The sequence below is a fragment of the Myotis nattereri genome (genome assembly GCF_964212035.1).
Source record: "Myotis nattereri genome assembly, chromosome: 10".
In the NCBI taxonomy this organism is placed as follows: domain Eukaryota; kingdom Metazoa; phylum Chordata; class Mammalia; order Chiroptera; family Vespertilionidae; genus Myotis; species Myotis nattereri.
Window position 1 is genome coordinate 28,018,662 of NC_138085.1, and position 15,981 is coordinate 28,034,642.

A 15,981-nucleotide genomic window follows, 5' to 3' on the forward strand; every position below is an offset into this window, starting at 1 on the left:
CGTGGGAAAAGGGAGTGCTCTCAGGTGTCCCTGGGAGCCCAGTCCATCCTCCCAGCAGAGCTAGGGTTCTCTCCTGACCCCAGACCAGGATCCCCTGCTCTGTGGGGGCTGCTCACATGCTGGGGGTCCGAGGCTGCCTGCTCCCCAGGCTCCTGCCAGCTCAGCCTGTCTCCTCCTAACACCAGTTATTTCACGACAGGACGTCCGCTCTGCACGCTGAAGGGCAGGATGGTTCTGAGCGGGGCCCTGTGCTTCCGGTGAGTATCTGAGCCTTGGGGCTGGCCGTGTCCTGGGGGAAAGCGCAGGTGCCTGCTGTCCAGCCTTTTCCGGGAGAGACGGGCCTGGCCCAGTGGAGCTCCAGCTCCCCACGTGAGGTGGGCAGTGGGCCACTGTGAACAGCGCCCCGCTGCCTAAGACACATCGGGCAGTCCCTCAGGGGGCTCCTCTGTGGGCAGAGGGACAGGGGGCTCCCTGTGTGGAGCTGCAGCCTCCTGCGTCCATATTGAGAGGAAGTCAGGAGACTGCCTGAGCCCTGCTGTCATGCCCAGCGCGTGGCCTGGCATCCCTGGCCCCTGCCACACTGCCCCTGCTGCTTTCAGGACAAAACAAACACAGCAACAAGACGACTGTCAGGCAGTCTGTCTGTCCTTGGGTGTGCACTGACCGGGCCTTCGGCCGTGCTCTGGACATCTGAGCGTAAATGACACTCGTCCTCGCTCTCGCTGCACTCAGAGCCTCTACAGCTTTTCCCAAAGTGTGTTCCGTGGAGCCCAGTCCTGCAAGCCGCTGTACACGGGGGGCTCCCCGGTAAAGTGAGGGTGGGACATGCTCCTTATGGCTCCTTATGAGTGGAAGCATCTGAGGCACTTTGAGGCAGAGATTTGTCCATATTTAGCCGACACCGAGCCAGGTGTACACGGTGCACTTTATTCCATGTGACGTCTGGGGAACCCCCGCTGGACACACCTTCACCTCCCAGGACACCAGATAATCAGCTGAGCTCACAGATGAGAAGCACATGTGAAAAGGAAAAGGAAAGCATTTTACATGTAAAGACATTCTGACGGTAGCAGGGCATCTGTGGCCGAGCAGAAGCCCCTGATGTCTTCAGTGATGACTGAGAGAGGGATTTCATCTGGGAGAGCCCGGGCATGTCTAACTCGCCGTCTTAGCTTGTGATGGGCAGACCGGACCCAAGGGCAAGCGGCTTGTCTGCTGCAAATCAGCAGCCGTGGTGGCGGAGCAGGAAGGGGACCGGGGACTCCGACTTTCCAACATGACACACAAGGGGCTGCTTGGTGTAGGAAAGACTGAATAGGGTGAAGGAGAGAACCCCAGACTCAGTGGGAGGCTGTGGGGCCAGTGGGGTTGGAAGAAGGTCGTGCCATTCCTTTGGCACAGTGGGCAGAGAGGGACAGTGCCTGGCACTGGGGGACTCTGGAGCCGGGCAAACTGGACACCCCCCCTTCCCTGACTGACTGTCATTGTCCTGATGTTCCAGAATGAAGGATGCAGCATTGAAGGTGCTCTATCTGCAGGATAACCAGCTGCTGGCCGGTGGGGTGCATGCAGGGAAGGCCGTGAAAGGTGGGTGGCCACAGACCCTTCTTCCCTAGGGCTCTGCTCTGAGGGGAGGGGCTGGGAGGGCTTAGAATGGCCTTGTGAGACCCAGGCCTGACACAGTAGCCAGGGCATCCTGAAGCCCGGCTGCCCCGAAGGACAAAAAGAGTGCCACCTCCCTGCAACGCCAGACATGTGTCCCAGTGCCACTGGCCACCGCTGTGCAAAGGTGGGACTGTTTTCCAAGATGAATGCCTTGTCCTGCCCTCACAGCTGGACTTAGGCCACACATCCTTTCCCTGGGAGCAGTGCTGGGAGGACCAGGCGGGCTCCCTGGGCCTTCATTCCCGTAGGGGGTGGGTTTCTGTCCCTTTGCCCTGGGTCCCCTCTGTGCCAGGGGACCCCTGGTCACTCAGAGTGGCAAGACCCTGAGAGCTGGTGGCACCCCTGGCCTGGTGCTTACTCATTCTGTGCTGCCACACACTGTGAGTGGCAGGCCCTTCTCTCTGCAACAGCCCTCACCTGCCCGCCTGGGGCACACTCCCTGGGCCTGGGGCCAGGCAGACCCTCTGCGAGGCTGTGTGTGTGCATGCACATGTATCTCTGAGTGCCTGTGTGCACACGTGTGTGCATGTGGGGGGAATGGCACAGAGGACTGAGACCCTCTCCTGTTCTTGGGAATCTCACTGGGGGTAGAAAGATGCCCAAGTCACTGAGCAGAGGCTGAGTGTGGAAGGGCATTAAAGGGGGAGGTCAGATGTCGTGTGAGGGCTGGTGGAGGCTTGAGGATTTGATTGTGGGCAAGAGGGTGGGCGCGGGTATGGGATGTGCTGTGTGCCTTGATGTCTTCGGGCCAGCTGGCAGGCGAGCACCTTTCCCCAAAGGACAGCTGCTGAGCCTGGGGACAGCACGCCTCACAGAGACCTGCTCCCCAAAGTCCACGACGTGGGAGGGGAAATGGGAGGGAAGGAAGGCAAGGCCTCTGCATCTGGCTTCCTTCCTCTAGGCGAGGAGATCAGTGTTGTCCCCAATCGGTTTCTGGACGACAGCCTTTCTCCAGTCATCCTGGGCGTCCAGGGAGGGAGCCAGTGCCTGTCGTGTGGGACAGGGCAGGAACCGACTCTGAAACTAGAGGTGAGTCCTGTGGGCTCCCCTGAGCAGCCGATGCTGGACCCCTGGAGCTGGGCTCCTGAGCGCCTCTCCCACCAGGTTCTGTTATTGCCCTGCGTCCCAAGCCCTCGTCCCAGCCCTCCTGGTCGCTCCACTCACACCCCTTGCCTGCCGTACCCTCTGCCTGCAGCCAGTGGACATTATGGAGCTCTACCGCAGCCCCAAGGATTCCAGGGGCTTCACCTTCTACAGGCGGGACACGGGGCTCACCTCCAGGTTCGAATCAGCTGCCTTCCCGGGCTGGTTCCTCTGCACGGTGCCCGAAGCGGACCAACCTCTCAGGCTCAGCCAGCTCCCGGGAGATGCCAGCTGGGACCACCCCATCATGGACTTCTACTTCCAGCAATGTGACTAGGGCAACCCACCTCCCAGGACCCCGGGGCAGAGTCCGCAGGGGTGAGTGGAGGAGGAGGAGGAGGCCCAGGCGACCACGCTCCTCTGTTCTCGGGCCCCCACTTGATTGACTCGGCACATGGCCACTCTCCCTTCTCCTAGTTCCCAGTTTGGGTAAATCCTTCTAGATTTGGCGATTAGTTCCGTTTCTTTCCCTGCTGGGTGGCGCTCCTGGTGTGGAACCTTGCAAAAATGACACGAGGTAAAAAAGGGGAGTGGTGGGAATCCTCATGCTTCATGGTACCTTGCCCAGTGCCCCTGAACCCCACAGGCTAGCCCCGTCCCAACTTGAGCCTATTAGGGCCACCAGCTGCCCACATGGGGTCCCATCACCACCCCTGTGCAGGGTCAAGGGTTAGGGACCCAAGGCCCAGTTCCTTCCCCTTCCCTTAATTCAGCTGCCATCGTATGTGCCTTCTCCATCCCCACCATCACGTTCTCACCATGGGCCTAGCAGGGTGGTGGTGCCCAAGGGCGTGGCTCCAGCTCGGAAGACTGAGGATGGGCAGGCAGTCACTACTTTTGAAACCCAAGGTACAATTAAAATCCAAGATGCTGGTATCTGTTCACATGGAGATGCTCTCGACACAGCAAGCGAGAAGAGCAAGTTACACAGTGGCGTAGCTTATAATTCCATTTTAATTAAAAATACATATTTAATTAAAAATATAGGAAAAAGTCTTCAAGAATTTACTTCAATTTTAGCAATGTCAGGCTGTTGGTATTAAGGTGACACTCTTGTTGTTGTTCTTTTGTTTATTTGTATATTCTAATTGTTCTACACTGAAGATGGATTATCTGTGTCATGATCAGAAGAATTAATTTCGAGGTGAGCAGAGCAGACATCATTTCTAGTTGTCCTCGGCTCCCACTTCCCGGGAGTGAGATCGGGTGGTTGCCTTCTGCTGCTTTGGTCGGCAGCAGCGAGAGTCGGATCTCAGCAGGCTGGGAAGGAGGGCCCGGTGGGTGCCTGTGGCTGGAGTCTCCTGGGGAGGGAACCGACAGAGAGAACACCCTGCACTTTGACCGGGAGTGGCCACGGTCCCTGAGATTTCAGGGTATGGGATTCAGCCTCCCAGGGTCTCCAGTGCTGGTTGAGTATGTCCCCCTAAATTTGTGTCCTTCTGGGAACCTCAGACTGTGCCCTTATTTGGAGATAGGGCCTTTGAAGGTGCAATTGGTTGAGGCCATGCTGTATTGGATGGGCCCCTCACCCAATATGCCTGCTGTCCTGGTAAGAACAGGAGGCCCAGGGAAGAAGGCCGTGTGGAGACTGAGGCAGAGACTGGAGTTGAGCTACAATAAGGCAGGAGTGCCGTGGCCGAGGCACCCACCAGGAGGAGGTATTGTCCTGCCAGTCTCCCCAGCTGAGAGAGAGCACTTCCCTGGTGTTTTAAGCCACCAAGTCTGTGGCAATTGGTCACGGCAGCCCTGGAGAATGAACAGTCCAGTCTCCTGGGGTCCACACACTGCATCCCCTCCCACATTGCACCAGCCCTCTCTGTGACCAGTAGAATATGGCAGAAGGAACGCAGTGCCACTTCTGAAACTCCCACCGCTTCTACGTTGGTCTCTCTCATTTCCTTGTTCCCTTGAGCTGGGGAAGCAGCTGCATGTTGTAAGCAGCCAATAGAGACCCCGGGTGGTGAAAAATGAAGCCTCTTGCCAAGAGCTACGTGGAGCATGGAAATGGCCTCTCCAGCCCTGGTCAGGCAGCCATGACGCTGCTGACTGCAACCTGGGAGGATAGTGACATAGCCAAGCTGCTGTAGGCACCCCCCCCCCCAAGACCAAGCAAGAAGATAAATACCTGGTGCTTTAAGTGACTAACTTTTTGGGGTCACTTGTCAGGCAGCAATAGATGACTAATACACAGGGAAGAGAAGTAAATGCATTTATTTTACTGTGATTGCGATTTTCTCCAATATTTTCATTTTCCTTCTCAAAGTGAATGTTGGCCCCTTTACATCCTTAAACGTTCTATTTAAAAGTTGATCATATTAAATTTGCCAAATATTCTGTTTCTGCAAGTTTTAGTTCTTCCTTGACTACCTTTGTACCTCCAGCCATGCGTACCAGGACTGTGACCCCAGTGTTCCCACCTAAACCCTGGGGATGAGAGCAGAGGCCAGGGAGGAGTTCAAATCTGAGCCAGGTGTTGCACCTGCTCCTCACCTGTCAGACCAGCATGGTTTCACTGAGGACTAACAAGGGGTGACCAGGCCAGAGGGTCTGCCTCCTAGACCTTCAGCCATAGCCTCCCAGGCCTGAGTGCTGAGAACATGGCTCCAGGCACCAGGCTATTTCTGTAGATCCAGTTCACACTCTGTGCCCACAGGCCCAGCCATGGTCCCTAATTGTCACCTCTTCTGAGGAGCATCTGCTGAATTGAGACCCCTGGTCATCTGTTCTGACATTGTCTTACGTGTACCTCTATGTGACCTCCCCCTCATTGTAGTAAGCTGACTTGGGGTCTCTGGTCCCTAATTTGACCTCAAAGTCAAGGCTGCATCAGCTTGTTTCCAAGTACCTTGTATAATCTTTGGCAATTGGAACCCAGTGAGTGGGATGTGGAAGCCATTTCTTACTCTGGCACATTCTCTTTCCTCCTCCATCTAAATTTCAGCTGCTCCACCCTCAGGGAGCAGCTGAAATCCCTTCAAGCTTCTACAGCCTGAAGTGGCTCTTCATCATTTGTAGGATGGTAAAACTCAAGAGGGATTTAACAGGGATGAGCATGTAGCAGGGGAATTATAACCACCCCACCATTCTTTTGACATTGTTTCTGTAAATGCTGACTCTAGTATGTTGCTTGTAGATAAACAGCATGTTTGTATAAGAATCCTAGGAACTAACTTTAGAAGATACAGACTCCAACCTTCAGTTGTTCCTGACCTTCAACTGTAAAACCAGGATGATGCAAAACCAGGATGATGCACACCAGACCATCACTTGACCAAGATCCTTATTGGAATGGACTGTACTGGTCTGCATGTAGAGGACTTTTCAACACCATCTCCTTGATCTCTTTGTTCTACTTTCCCTCTCCCTCCTTATACAAATGCTGTCTGCACTGAGATGTTGGGATGGGCTATGGACAAGAGTCCCTCATCTTCTCAGGTGACTAGCACTTGAATAAACCTCTTTCCTTTTTCACCAGCACCTGTTTCACGAGTTTGGCTTTCATGGCACCAAATAGCCAAACCTTAGTTTTGGTTACAAGCTGACATGTTGATTGAAAAGGCCCTGGCATCATGACACTCAAATGAAACAGGTCTCATGGCTTTAGATTTTTTCCATTTCAGCACAAGCCCTCCAGACTCGGCCAGTATTTACAGCGGTATATACCCATGACATATGTAGTCTGTGCCAGTTGTCATCACTGAGGACAATAGTGTGTCCTGAAGAGCAGAGAGGGTCCCAGACCATGTCTCAGGGGAGCAGCAGAGGTGCTGAGGGCTCATATCCTGAAGAAGATGTACAGGAAGAGCCCTCCTCAAGCACTCCAAGACCTGTCAGTAGGAGAACACACTCATTCTATGTGATCCCAGAACACACAAGTAGGACCGGTGAATGGATAGAGCTATTTTGCCTGAAAATTTTAACCATAAGGACAACACACACTGTTATAGTTTCTCCAAGAGGTTGTGATGTCTCTGGCCCTGGAGGTATTGAAGTAGAGCCTGCTTAGCTTATTACTCAGGGATGCTGTAGCACCCCTTATGTCATGTCTAAGACTCTTAAAATTATGTAATAAATTTGGTTTCTCACTCAAGGAAACTGTTTATTTGTATTGTCTCCAACACAATATGCCCTTGCCCCACAGATTGGAGTCTGGTCTTCTTAATTGTCTTTTCAAGTGTTTATGACTTAGCTCCCCAGCTGGACTGTAAAGTTACTTAACAGGGACCATGTAATGAATGTCTGTTACATAGCAGTGTGAATTCATTGATTGCCTGGAATCATACCCCATGCTCTGGCCCTGTACACAGAGGGGCAAGAGATTGAGAGAGGGGGTCAAGAATGACTGCTGGCTTTAGAAAACAGAAATCTGGTCCTGTTCCTGCCCATCTTCTCTTATGTCTCATTCTGCAGGCATCTGGGTGTTAGACTGACCTCTCCCACTTCCTCCCCGAGCCCTGCATGGAACTTTGCAAATGTCCTGAGATGAAGAAGTACAATAAGGCATTGGTCCCCAGAGAACACTACACTTAAGTGTTCTGCACCTTGTGAGTGGATAGCTATCCAGCCATCAGAGGTCGTTCTGCCCTTAGGCCCCTTGCACTCACTCCTCTTGCTCTGCCACCTTTAAGCCTGGAATGGAGCCCATGGGTACCAAAGGGAAGGCAACATGAGGACATCTGACTCCAGCATTGTTTATCTAGTGGCCCAAACCACCAATAACAGTGTCAATGACAGTAGCTATGAGCAGGGGCCCAGCGCTGGGCTTCTGCAAACAAACATTCATTAATACCCCCACCTTCTCATTACCCATACTTGCTGTAGACATTGTGAAATCCCCAGGTTCTTCTTCTCCATCCTGGAGCCAATTTTAAAGATGCTGAAGGCCCAACCCACCAGATCAGACAGTATAAAGCCAGGCAGGTGCCCTGGAGAAGTCAGTTGGTGGTTCCAGGCACCGAGGATCTGAAGGTCAGTAGTGGGCAGGCAGTGTTCTCTCTATTTTCTTCTCCCTTCTATCAACATCCCCAATCTGGCCCCTTCCTTAACTGCTCCTGGCAACTCTCTGGATGACAAGATGTTCTATCCACAGAACACCATGGGATGCTGGGTAAGTCCCAGGGCATATAGAAGGAATTGGAGGAGAAACTATAGGTTAACTTGAATCAAGATAATGCTATTATTTAGAACTATAGACTTTAGAATGTAATGCCAGAGGAATTTTCTAGGCCAGTGGTGTTCAGTAGTGCTTGGTGAGGTTTGGGCTCTTTAGAGATACCCCAGTGCCTACTTTAGTGCTCAAGAGCAATGCTTGCATGTTCTGGTGTCTTCATCACACCTTGACTCAGCAAAAGCAGGCCCCCAATACCCATTTTACTTTCAAGTTTCTGTGTAAAAATTCAGTGTAAAACTTAGTTTTTAAAAGTACTGCCTGGGCCAGCCTCTCATTCCAATGATAGTAAGTTGGAGGCCCAGGACAAAGGGGACTACCCAAGTTTGAATACGAATGAGTAACAGCACTAGATCTTGAGCCCACCTTGTCATTTAAATTTGCTGCATGGTTCTGTGTCCTGCCCATGAGCACCATTTGTGTCAGGAGGAGGTTGGAGGGAGCTATAAGCCATGCTTTATGGCTGCAAGATCGTGTTAATTTTTATAAGGGAAACAAATGTCTGTAGCTAGAACAATAAACAATATAGTGAAATTTAATAGGATGCAGAGTAGGGTGCGATGGTAAAGGAAAGATTTATTAAACTCTGAGTCATGGCATCATAGATAGTTTGATCTGATTCTTAATAACCACGTACTCTAACTTCATGATTTTATAGATGCTGAAACTGAGGGTTGCGGTTAAGTGAACTTGTATGACTTGAGCTGCCAGTTAATTTGGCAGAACTAGACATTTAACCTATAGATAATGATTACATGTTCAGTGACCCTAATGCCATAAGTCATAGTGGACAGCAGTGAGGAGGAATGACTTTTGAGGCAGGGGAAGCAAAGACAGCCCTGAGTGTGCCCATTGGGAGGTAAGAAGAAGTCATATGCTTGGAGGGATGGCTCAGTGTCCACGGAGAAGTGAGACATGTTCATACAAGTAGATCTGGGCCAGAGGGTGGTGAAAGGGCAGCCTCTGTGGATTGCAGAGCTGGGTGGGGATGTGTGAGAGCAGTGCTTAGAAGATGAGTCTATGTTGGTCTGGATTGTTGGTCTATGTTGGTCTTGATTCCTGGATTGAAAAACCAGGAATACAGGCAAGGTCTAATGGCTGTTAAGAAAACAAAGTTACATTTTAAAGAATAATCTATCAGAACTTGTTGATAAATTAAACATAGAGTCAGGAGATGTGGGCGAAATGGTCAATGACCCTCAGGTTTTTGAATCTCACTAGTTGGAGGAAGATTTTGTAGGTGGGAGAAATGAAATTGGGAGGGAGAATGGGCTGGGAGTGGGTGGGCAGGAGATGATCAATTTGACCTTAGAGATATTTGGTTGGATGTGATGGCAAGATGTCCAGAAGGGGGTGTCCTGTAGCTGCTGGAGATAAACTGGGGTGTTCAGCCTGGACTTGGGGGTGTAAACTAACATGATCATTGCAGTTATGGAAACGGGTGAATTGAAACTCTCTGGGAAATGAAAGAGAAGGGCTTAGGACTTTGACTGTGGCTTCCAGTGTTAGGGACACTCCTGAAGGAAGGGAGATTCTACAACGTCTGAGAAGAGGACATGGAGAGGTGTGAAGGGAGGCAATCAACACCAAGGGTCCCCAGGGGCAGTAGCTAACTATCAGAGGATTGAGAAAGAGTCTAGATTTGGTGCCACAGAAGCTAATGTGGGTCTTAGAGAACATATTCATGTGTAGGAGACCGAGGAGCAGATAGGATGGGAATGGTGTGCAAATAGCGTGGAGGATGTCCGGGTCTATTTGGTGCTGGTATGTGACCCAGGACAGGAGAACTGATGAGCTCTGTGACAGCCAGAGATGGTGTTCAGGGAGGGGTACAGGACAAAGTCCAGTGAAAGGCCACTTGGGGGCAAAAGAGAAGGAAAGGCTCTGGGGATGGAGTGTGTGGCACACTGGGAGGGACCGAGCCCCTGGGCTCCCTGATGGACTAGACATGAACTTCTCCCTCCTCCTCACTCCATCACAGTGTAGCCAGGACTCAGGCAGGGGCTGATGTGGGAGCCTGTAGGGGAAACACTGGGATTTGGGGCTATGCCAGGCCTGGAGGCTTCTGGGGCTTCAGGAGATTCAGCTGCCCTGAATTTCTGCCCGTTCTTTGAGCTGATACTGACTGTGGGAGTCTTGCTGGTCCAGCTCACATAGGGCCTTCCACTGGGTCTGCCTCAGCCAGACCACGGCACAGCTACCTGGATGCGCATACTTCTGCTGCCATAACCAAAGGATCCTCCGGAGTTTGGCTGAGAGAGCACAGCGTCAGGTGGGCTTCGTCGAGGCCATGCTGCTGTGGGCCTCTCTAGGCTGGGGGATCATCCCGTCTTTGGTACTCAAAGTGTGGCCTAGGGACCAGCAGCATTGTCCCTTGGTTGTGAGTTTGAAATGCAGAGTCTTAGGTCCCACCCCAGACAGAGGGAATCAGAATCTGCTTTTAGCAATAGCTGCAAATGAATTACATGTTCACCAGAGAGAGAACTGAGCTAGCCTAGCGGTCCAAGCCTGACTGATCACTGGGATCACGCCAAGCTCAGGAAAGACTCATCAAGAGCCCCCAGGTGACTCAATGGGCAGGCACTTTTGGGAGCCAGTGACTTTATCTGAATGCCTCAATTAAAAAAATTAAAACATTGGACTGAAGGGTCCCAGGTTAGATTCTGGTCAAGGGCACGAACCTTGGTTGCAGGCTCAATCCCTGGACCCAGGTTGGGGTCCAACCAATCAATGTTTCTGTCTCTCTCTCTGTCTCTCTCCTTCCCTTCCACTCTCCCTAAAAATATCAATGAAAAAAATCCTAGGGTGAGGATTAAAAAAAATTTAAAACTTACTTTATATTAAAACTAAAATTCATATTTATATAGGAAGAATGTTAACATCTTAAAAAAATAAAAATCACTCATGATCCTGCTACTGCAGGTCAGTGCTATAGTGATGTGGGCTCCTTTGCTTCTGTGTCTTTGAATGCTTGTGGATTTCAGTGGAATCATAACTTATGCATTATTTTTATTCTGCACTTTTCACTTGGTATATTTGGAACATTTTTATGTAATAAAATCTCCTACAATATCGTATTTAATGTACACATACTTTCTTATTTACTAGATTGCCATAATTTTTAAACCAATGGCCTATTACTGAACACTAGAGGTCCAGTGCATGAAATTCATGCATGGGAGGGGGGGGCAGTTAGGGGGATGGGGCCTAAACTGGCAGTTGGACATCCCTCTCACAATCCGGGACTGCTGGCTCCTAACTGCTCTCCTGCCTGCCTGCCTGATTGCCCCTAACTGCCTCTGCTTGCCAGCCTGATCACCCCTAACTGCCTCTGCTTGCCAGCCTGATTGCCCCCTAACTGCCGCCCTGCTGGCCTGGTCACCCCCTAACTGCTCCCCTGCTGGCCTGATCGACCCTAACCACCTCTGCCTCAGCCCCCACCACCATGGCTTTGTCCAGAAGTTAGATGTCCAGTTGACCTGGTCTAATTAGCATATTATTCTTTATTAGATAGATTTAGAGTATTTCTAACTTCCTGCTATTGTGAAAAGTGATGTAGTGAAGATCTTTGTGATTGCATGTTTGGACAATCTCTTATGTTTCATTAGAATAAGAGCAATGGATGAACTTGCCAAGCACGAAGACTTCTTTAATACTTTGATCACATCACCAATATCACCCAGAATTGCAGTCCTGCCCAGTGCCCTGTTATCCTTTACTCCCACCAACCCTCACTCTGACTGCAAAGCCCAGAGACAGGAAATGGGCTGTCCAACGGACTGAGGCAGATACAGCACTAAAGCTGTCTCGGCCCCACCTCCTTCTAACATGCAGGCCTAGGAGCTCGGTGCTGCTGATTTGGCTGAGCCCGCCATCAGCATCAACCTGTCCTCTCATCTGCCTCCACGCAGCCTCAGTGCCTCCCTCTCCCTCTCTGAGCCTTGCTCCTTTCTACCACCTTTCTTCTCCCACCCCCTCTATTTTCTGCTCTTCTACCTTATTTCGTCCCTTTCCCCTTCTTGGTGAGAATCTTACCTGCTCGGTACACCTCAGCCCTAGCCATCCTTGCATTTTGCTTTTCTGGGCTATTTTCTAACTCTTACCACACTCAGGACCTGATTTGCTCTGGTTCTTTTCAAGCTAGATTCCAGACCAGCCCTTTGGAAGGTCACGTTAGGGCAAAGTTCTGGAGCAGATAACCTGGCTGAAAGGAGAGGCTTTGTGGTCTGGGGTTTATATGGGGACACTGGCTTCAGTTTCGATCACTCATCCTCAAAAACACAAGTGTCTCTACCTCGAGCCTGTCCTGTTTCCACGTGGTGTCGTTGCGGGAGCTGGTCAGGGTTTGGATGGTCTCTCTTTCACAGTCTGGGTAAGGCGACCAGTCCCTGGGAACCAGCTGTTTCACTCTGCAGGCCGGGGTCAGCACCTCCTGCTCGGTGGGGGAGGACAGCTGTGGTGACTATGTCCTTGGGAAGTGGGGCAAGGTTCCAGGGAGCCCATCCTCAAGCTGTGACTCTCCAGCCTTCTTTCCCCCCACCCCCCTAGGCTCAGCCGTGGGAAGTGCTCCTGGAGAAACCATTTGGGGAGCGTATTCTCTGATTTCGCAGGGCTGGCACCAGGGCACGTTCTCAAGCTCACACCCCAGCCAGCTCGACCTGTTCCCAGATGCCCAAATGAGAGGGGCCAGTGCTGCCTGCAGTGTACGGGGCTAGGGAGACCTCGGTGGACTCGGGGGGCCAGTTACGGAACAGCGGCCTGGTGGGACCTTCCACCCTGTGACTGGGGATTTGGGGCTCATGGGGTGTCTGCCCCCAGCTCCACTGCCTCCTCTGACAGCCCTTCTCTCTTTTCCCTCAACAAGGACCAGTCACCTGGGATTGCAGGAATGTGCTCCCTCCCCATGGCAAGATACTACATGTAAGTCCTCCCTTTCTTCGTCAGGAGCCTGGGGATGACGCGGGAGAGGAAAGAGGCCGAAGCAGAAGGGCAAGCCTCCTTCTTACCCTAGAAACCTTAAATGCCCTGTAATTAAGTGTGATCGCCACCCCAATAACAACAGTCTCTTTCCTGAGCATCTGCAAGATACCAGCCATGTACTGCCTTGTCTCCATCCTAAGAAATCGATGAGGGGTTGTTACTAAGCCCATTTTACAGATCGAGAAACAGGCTCAGAAGTTAAACAAATTCCCGGATGTCACCCAGAGCCAGGGCCCAGACTGCACACTCTCTGTGCTGCTCCATCCTCCCTCTGAAAGCTCAGGGACCATTCTGCATCTCAGTGACACCTCTCTATGCTGGCCTCTGCGGCCTCACTCCTAACCCGGGTTTCTGTATCTTGCTTGCATTTTATCTTGTTTGACATTTGGGTGTTTACTTACAGTTTACTCTTTACTGTCCATGACGTTTTATGTAAATGACCTCCGGCCCTTAGGGAAGGTGATGGGATGTAATGAATAAAATACACTGGCCGCTGGGGTGCCTGTCCTCAGCTCCCGCATGGCCATCCTGTCCCGACATGGGCCAGTCGGGGCCCCAGGAAGTCACGGTGCGGCTGGAAGGCGAGACACATGCACAAAACATGCAAATGACAAGACAGGTGCCTACCTTGGGGTATCTGGCTTGGGTTCAGGTCTCCAAATAGACTCTTGCCGGCGGGCGCATTGCATACTGCCTTGGAGGACCAGTTGGCAAGCCCAGGATCCTCAGATGCTTATTTTTTTATTGTGTAAGTGAACTTGCCTTAAACACAGTCATTAGCTAAGGGTGTTGTGATGAGCTGTTATTGAGAAAGGAAGCTCTCCTGGAGGCAGGGGCGTTGGCCCTGAGCCTCTGCCCTGGAAAGTAAGGAGGTTGCTCCAGCCTGAGAATGGCTGACAAACGTCTCTGAAACCAGCCAGGCGACTGAGCTAATGGCCGCACGGCTTTGAGGTTGCACACACTCGCTCAGCGCAGTTTCTCAGCCCCAGGCACAGTCACCCGCCCAGGCCCAGCATCGCCACCACGGCCAAGCCCAGTGGCTGTCATCAGGCCGCTCCAGCTTTCTGCCGACCTCCTTACTTGGCCCCTGTAACATGGGTGCCCCAGAGTTCACCTGCTTGGTACAGGGTACCTTACTTACCAACACATAGAAAATTATTTCCCCAATTTATGGATTTTCTTCTATTAAAAAGTATTTAAATATTTGAAAAGCAAATCACACTTCAATATACACTCAATTGATTCCTTCAATAAGAGTATAAACCTCTGTGAAGAACTGGGGCAGGCCCAGAAAACCCAGGAGAAGACTCACTGTATCCCAGAGACACCTGAGGAGATTTCTCCAGAAGGCAGGGGAAAAGGGCTACATCGTCCAGAAACTTCTCTATCCCCACAGTGAGATGGCACCCGCCCCCCTCAATGCCCTGAAGGCCTGACAGAGCCCAAGCCTTGTAAAGGGAGGAGGTGCAGCCTCTTACGAGATCCAGAAGGCCTTTCTGCCTTAAGATGACCTGGTCCTTATCTGCCCCTTCTCACCTGTAGGAGGAGAAAAACCCCAGATACTTAGTATGTAATCAGATTGTAGGGTTGGGGCTCAGCGGTGCCATCAGCATTGCCATCTGTTCCAGAATTAAGGATGCCGACCAGAAGGCTCTGTACATAAGAGGCGACCAGCTCCTGGTGGGAGACCCTGATGCGGACAACTGCTGTGCAGGTGAGCCCTGAGCCTCCGCTGCTGGAACCCGCCCAGGCTCCATCTGCCACATGTTCTCCCTGCCCTCCTGCCTCTGGAGACAGTGAGAAGAGACAGGGAACAACTGAGACCCCTCCTAGTAAGAGGGCATAACCCTGAAGTCATCCTGCTGGGCCCTGGTCCAGTTCCTGCCCAAACGCAGCTCGTCCAAGCTTGTGATGTGGGTCTGCTCAAGCCCTGGCGCTCTCCTCTCTTCCTTCCCAGAGAAGATCTGCATACTTCCCAACAGAGGCCTGGACCGCACCCAACTTCCCATCTTCCTGGGGATCCAGGGAGGCAGGCGCTGCCTGGCCTGTGTGGAGACAGGGGAGGGGCCTGCCCTGAAGCTGGAGGTGAGACACGTCCTGTTCTAGGGGACCCTGCAGAGCCGCCTGTCCTCCAGGCCACTCTGGCATCTCTGCTCCCACCTGTGGGTGCCCTGCCAGGTCCACATGACCCTCTCCGGCAGGTTTCTGCCATCTCCCTCTGCACCCAGTGCCAAGACCCTTAACCCCCATAGCCCTCAGGAGGCCGTTCCCAGTAAAGACCCTCCCTGCCCAGTCCTGCCCTGGCCTCCTCCACAGCCTCACCCTGCAGCCGGCTGCTTTCCCCCACAGGATGTGAGCATCGAGGACCTGTACAAGGCCGGCGAGCAGGCCACACACTTCACCTTCTTCCAGAGAAGCCTGGGCTCCGCCTTCAGGCTCGAGGCTGCAGCCTGGCCGGGCTGGTTTCTCTGTGGCCCGGCTGAGCCCCAGCAGCCGGTTCGACTGGCCGAGGAGACTGAACCCTCCGCCCGCACTGAGTTCTACTTTGAACAGAGTCGGTAGGGAGGCAGCAGGCAGAGGTCCAGGCTCATCTGCTCGGGGCCAGTGGTAGGCAGAGCGATGCCCTTCAGCGATGTCACCTCCTGACCCCCAGCACCTGGGAATATGTTACCTTACAAGGCAAAGCGACTTGGAGTAAGTTAAAGGTCTTGAGATGGGGAGACCATCCTGGATTATGGGACGGGGGGGGATGGGCATTGTCTCACGGGGTCCTCATAAGAGGGAGACAGGAGGGCAAGAGTCAGAGAGAGATGGGAAGAGGCGGTGCTGCTAACTTTAAAGATGGAAAGGGGCTGTGGCAGGCGTGCAGGTGGTCCAGAAGCTGGACGAGGCAAGGGAACGATTCTCCCCTAAAACCTCCAGAAGGAGACAGCCCCATGACTACCTGATTTCAATCCCATGACACCATTTCCCGCACCTGCCATCCAGAGCTGCGAAATATTAAATGTGTGTTGTTTTCAGCACCA

At 52.3% G+C, this 15,981-nt stretch overlaps 2 protein-coding genes across 2 annotated transcripts; both read left to right on the top strand.

The window, feature by feature from the left end:
* Window positions 1-228: 228 nt before the first annotated feature.
* IL36RN (interleukin 36 receptor antagonist) lies at window positions 229-3,085 on the top strand (the record flags this gene model as incomplete). Its single annotated transcript, XM_081100489.1, has 4 exons — window positions 229-257; window positions 1,502-1,587; window positions 2,567-2,694; window positions 2,861-3,085. 4 exons carry the CDS (start codon window positions 229-231, stop codon window positions 3,083-3,085), a joined length of 468 nt encoding a protein of 155 aa, XP_080956615.1.
* Window positions 3,086-12,863: 9,778 nt separating this feature from the next.
* On the top strand, window positions 12,864-15,517 carry IL1F10 (interleukin 1 family member 10; the record flags this gene model as incomplete). The annotated part of the gene is made up of 4 exons (XM_081100503.1): window positions 12,864-12,895; window positions 14,584-14,669; window positions 14,913-15,040; window positions 15,305-15,517. The coding sequence occupies 4 exons, from the start codon at window positions 12,864-12,866 to the stop codon at window positions 15,515-15,517; spliced, it is 459 nt and encodes a 152-aa protein (XP_080956629.1).
* Between the last annotated feature and the right edge of the window lie 464 nt (window positions 15,518-15,981).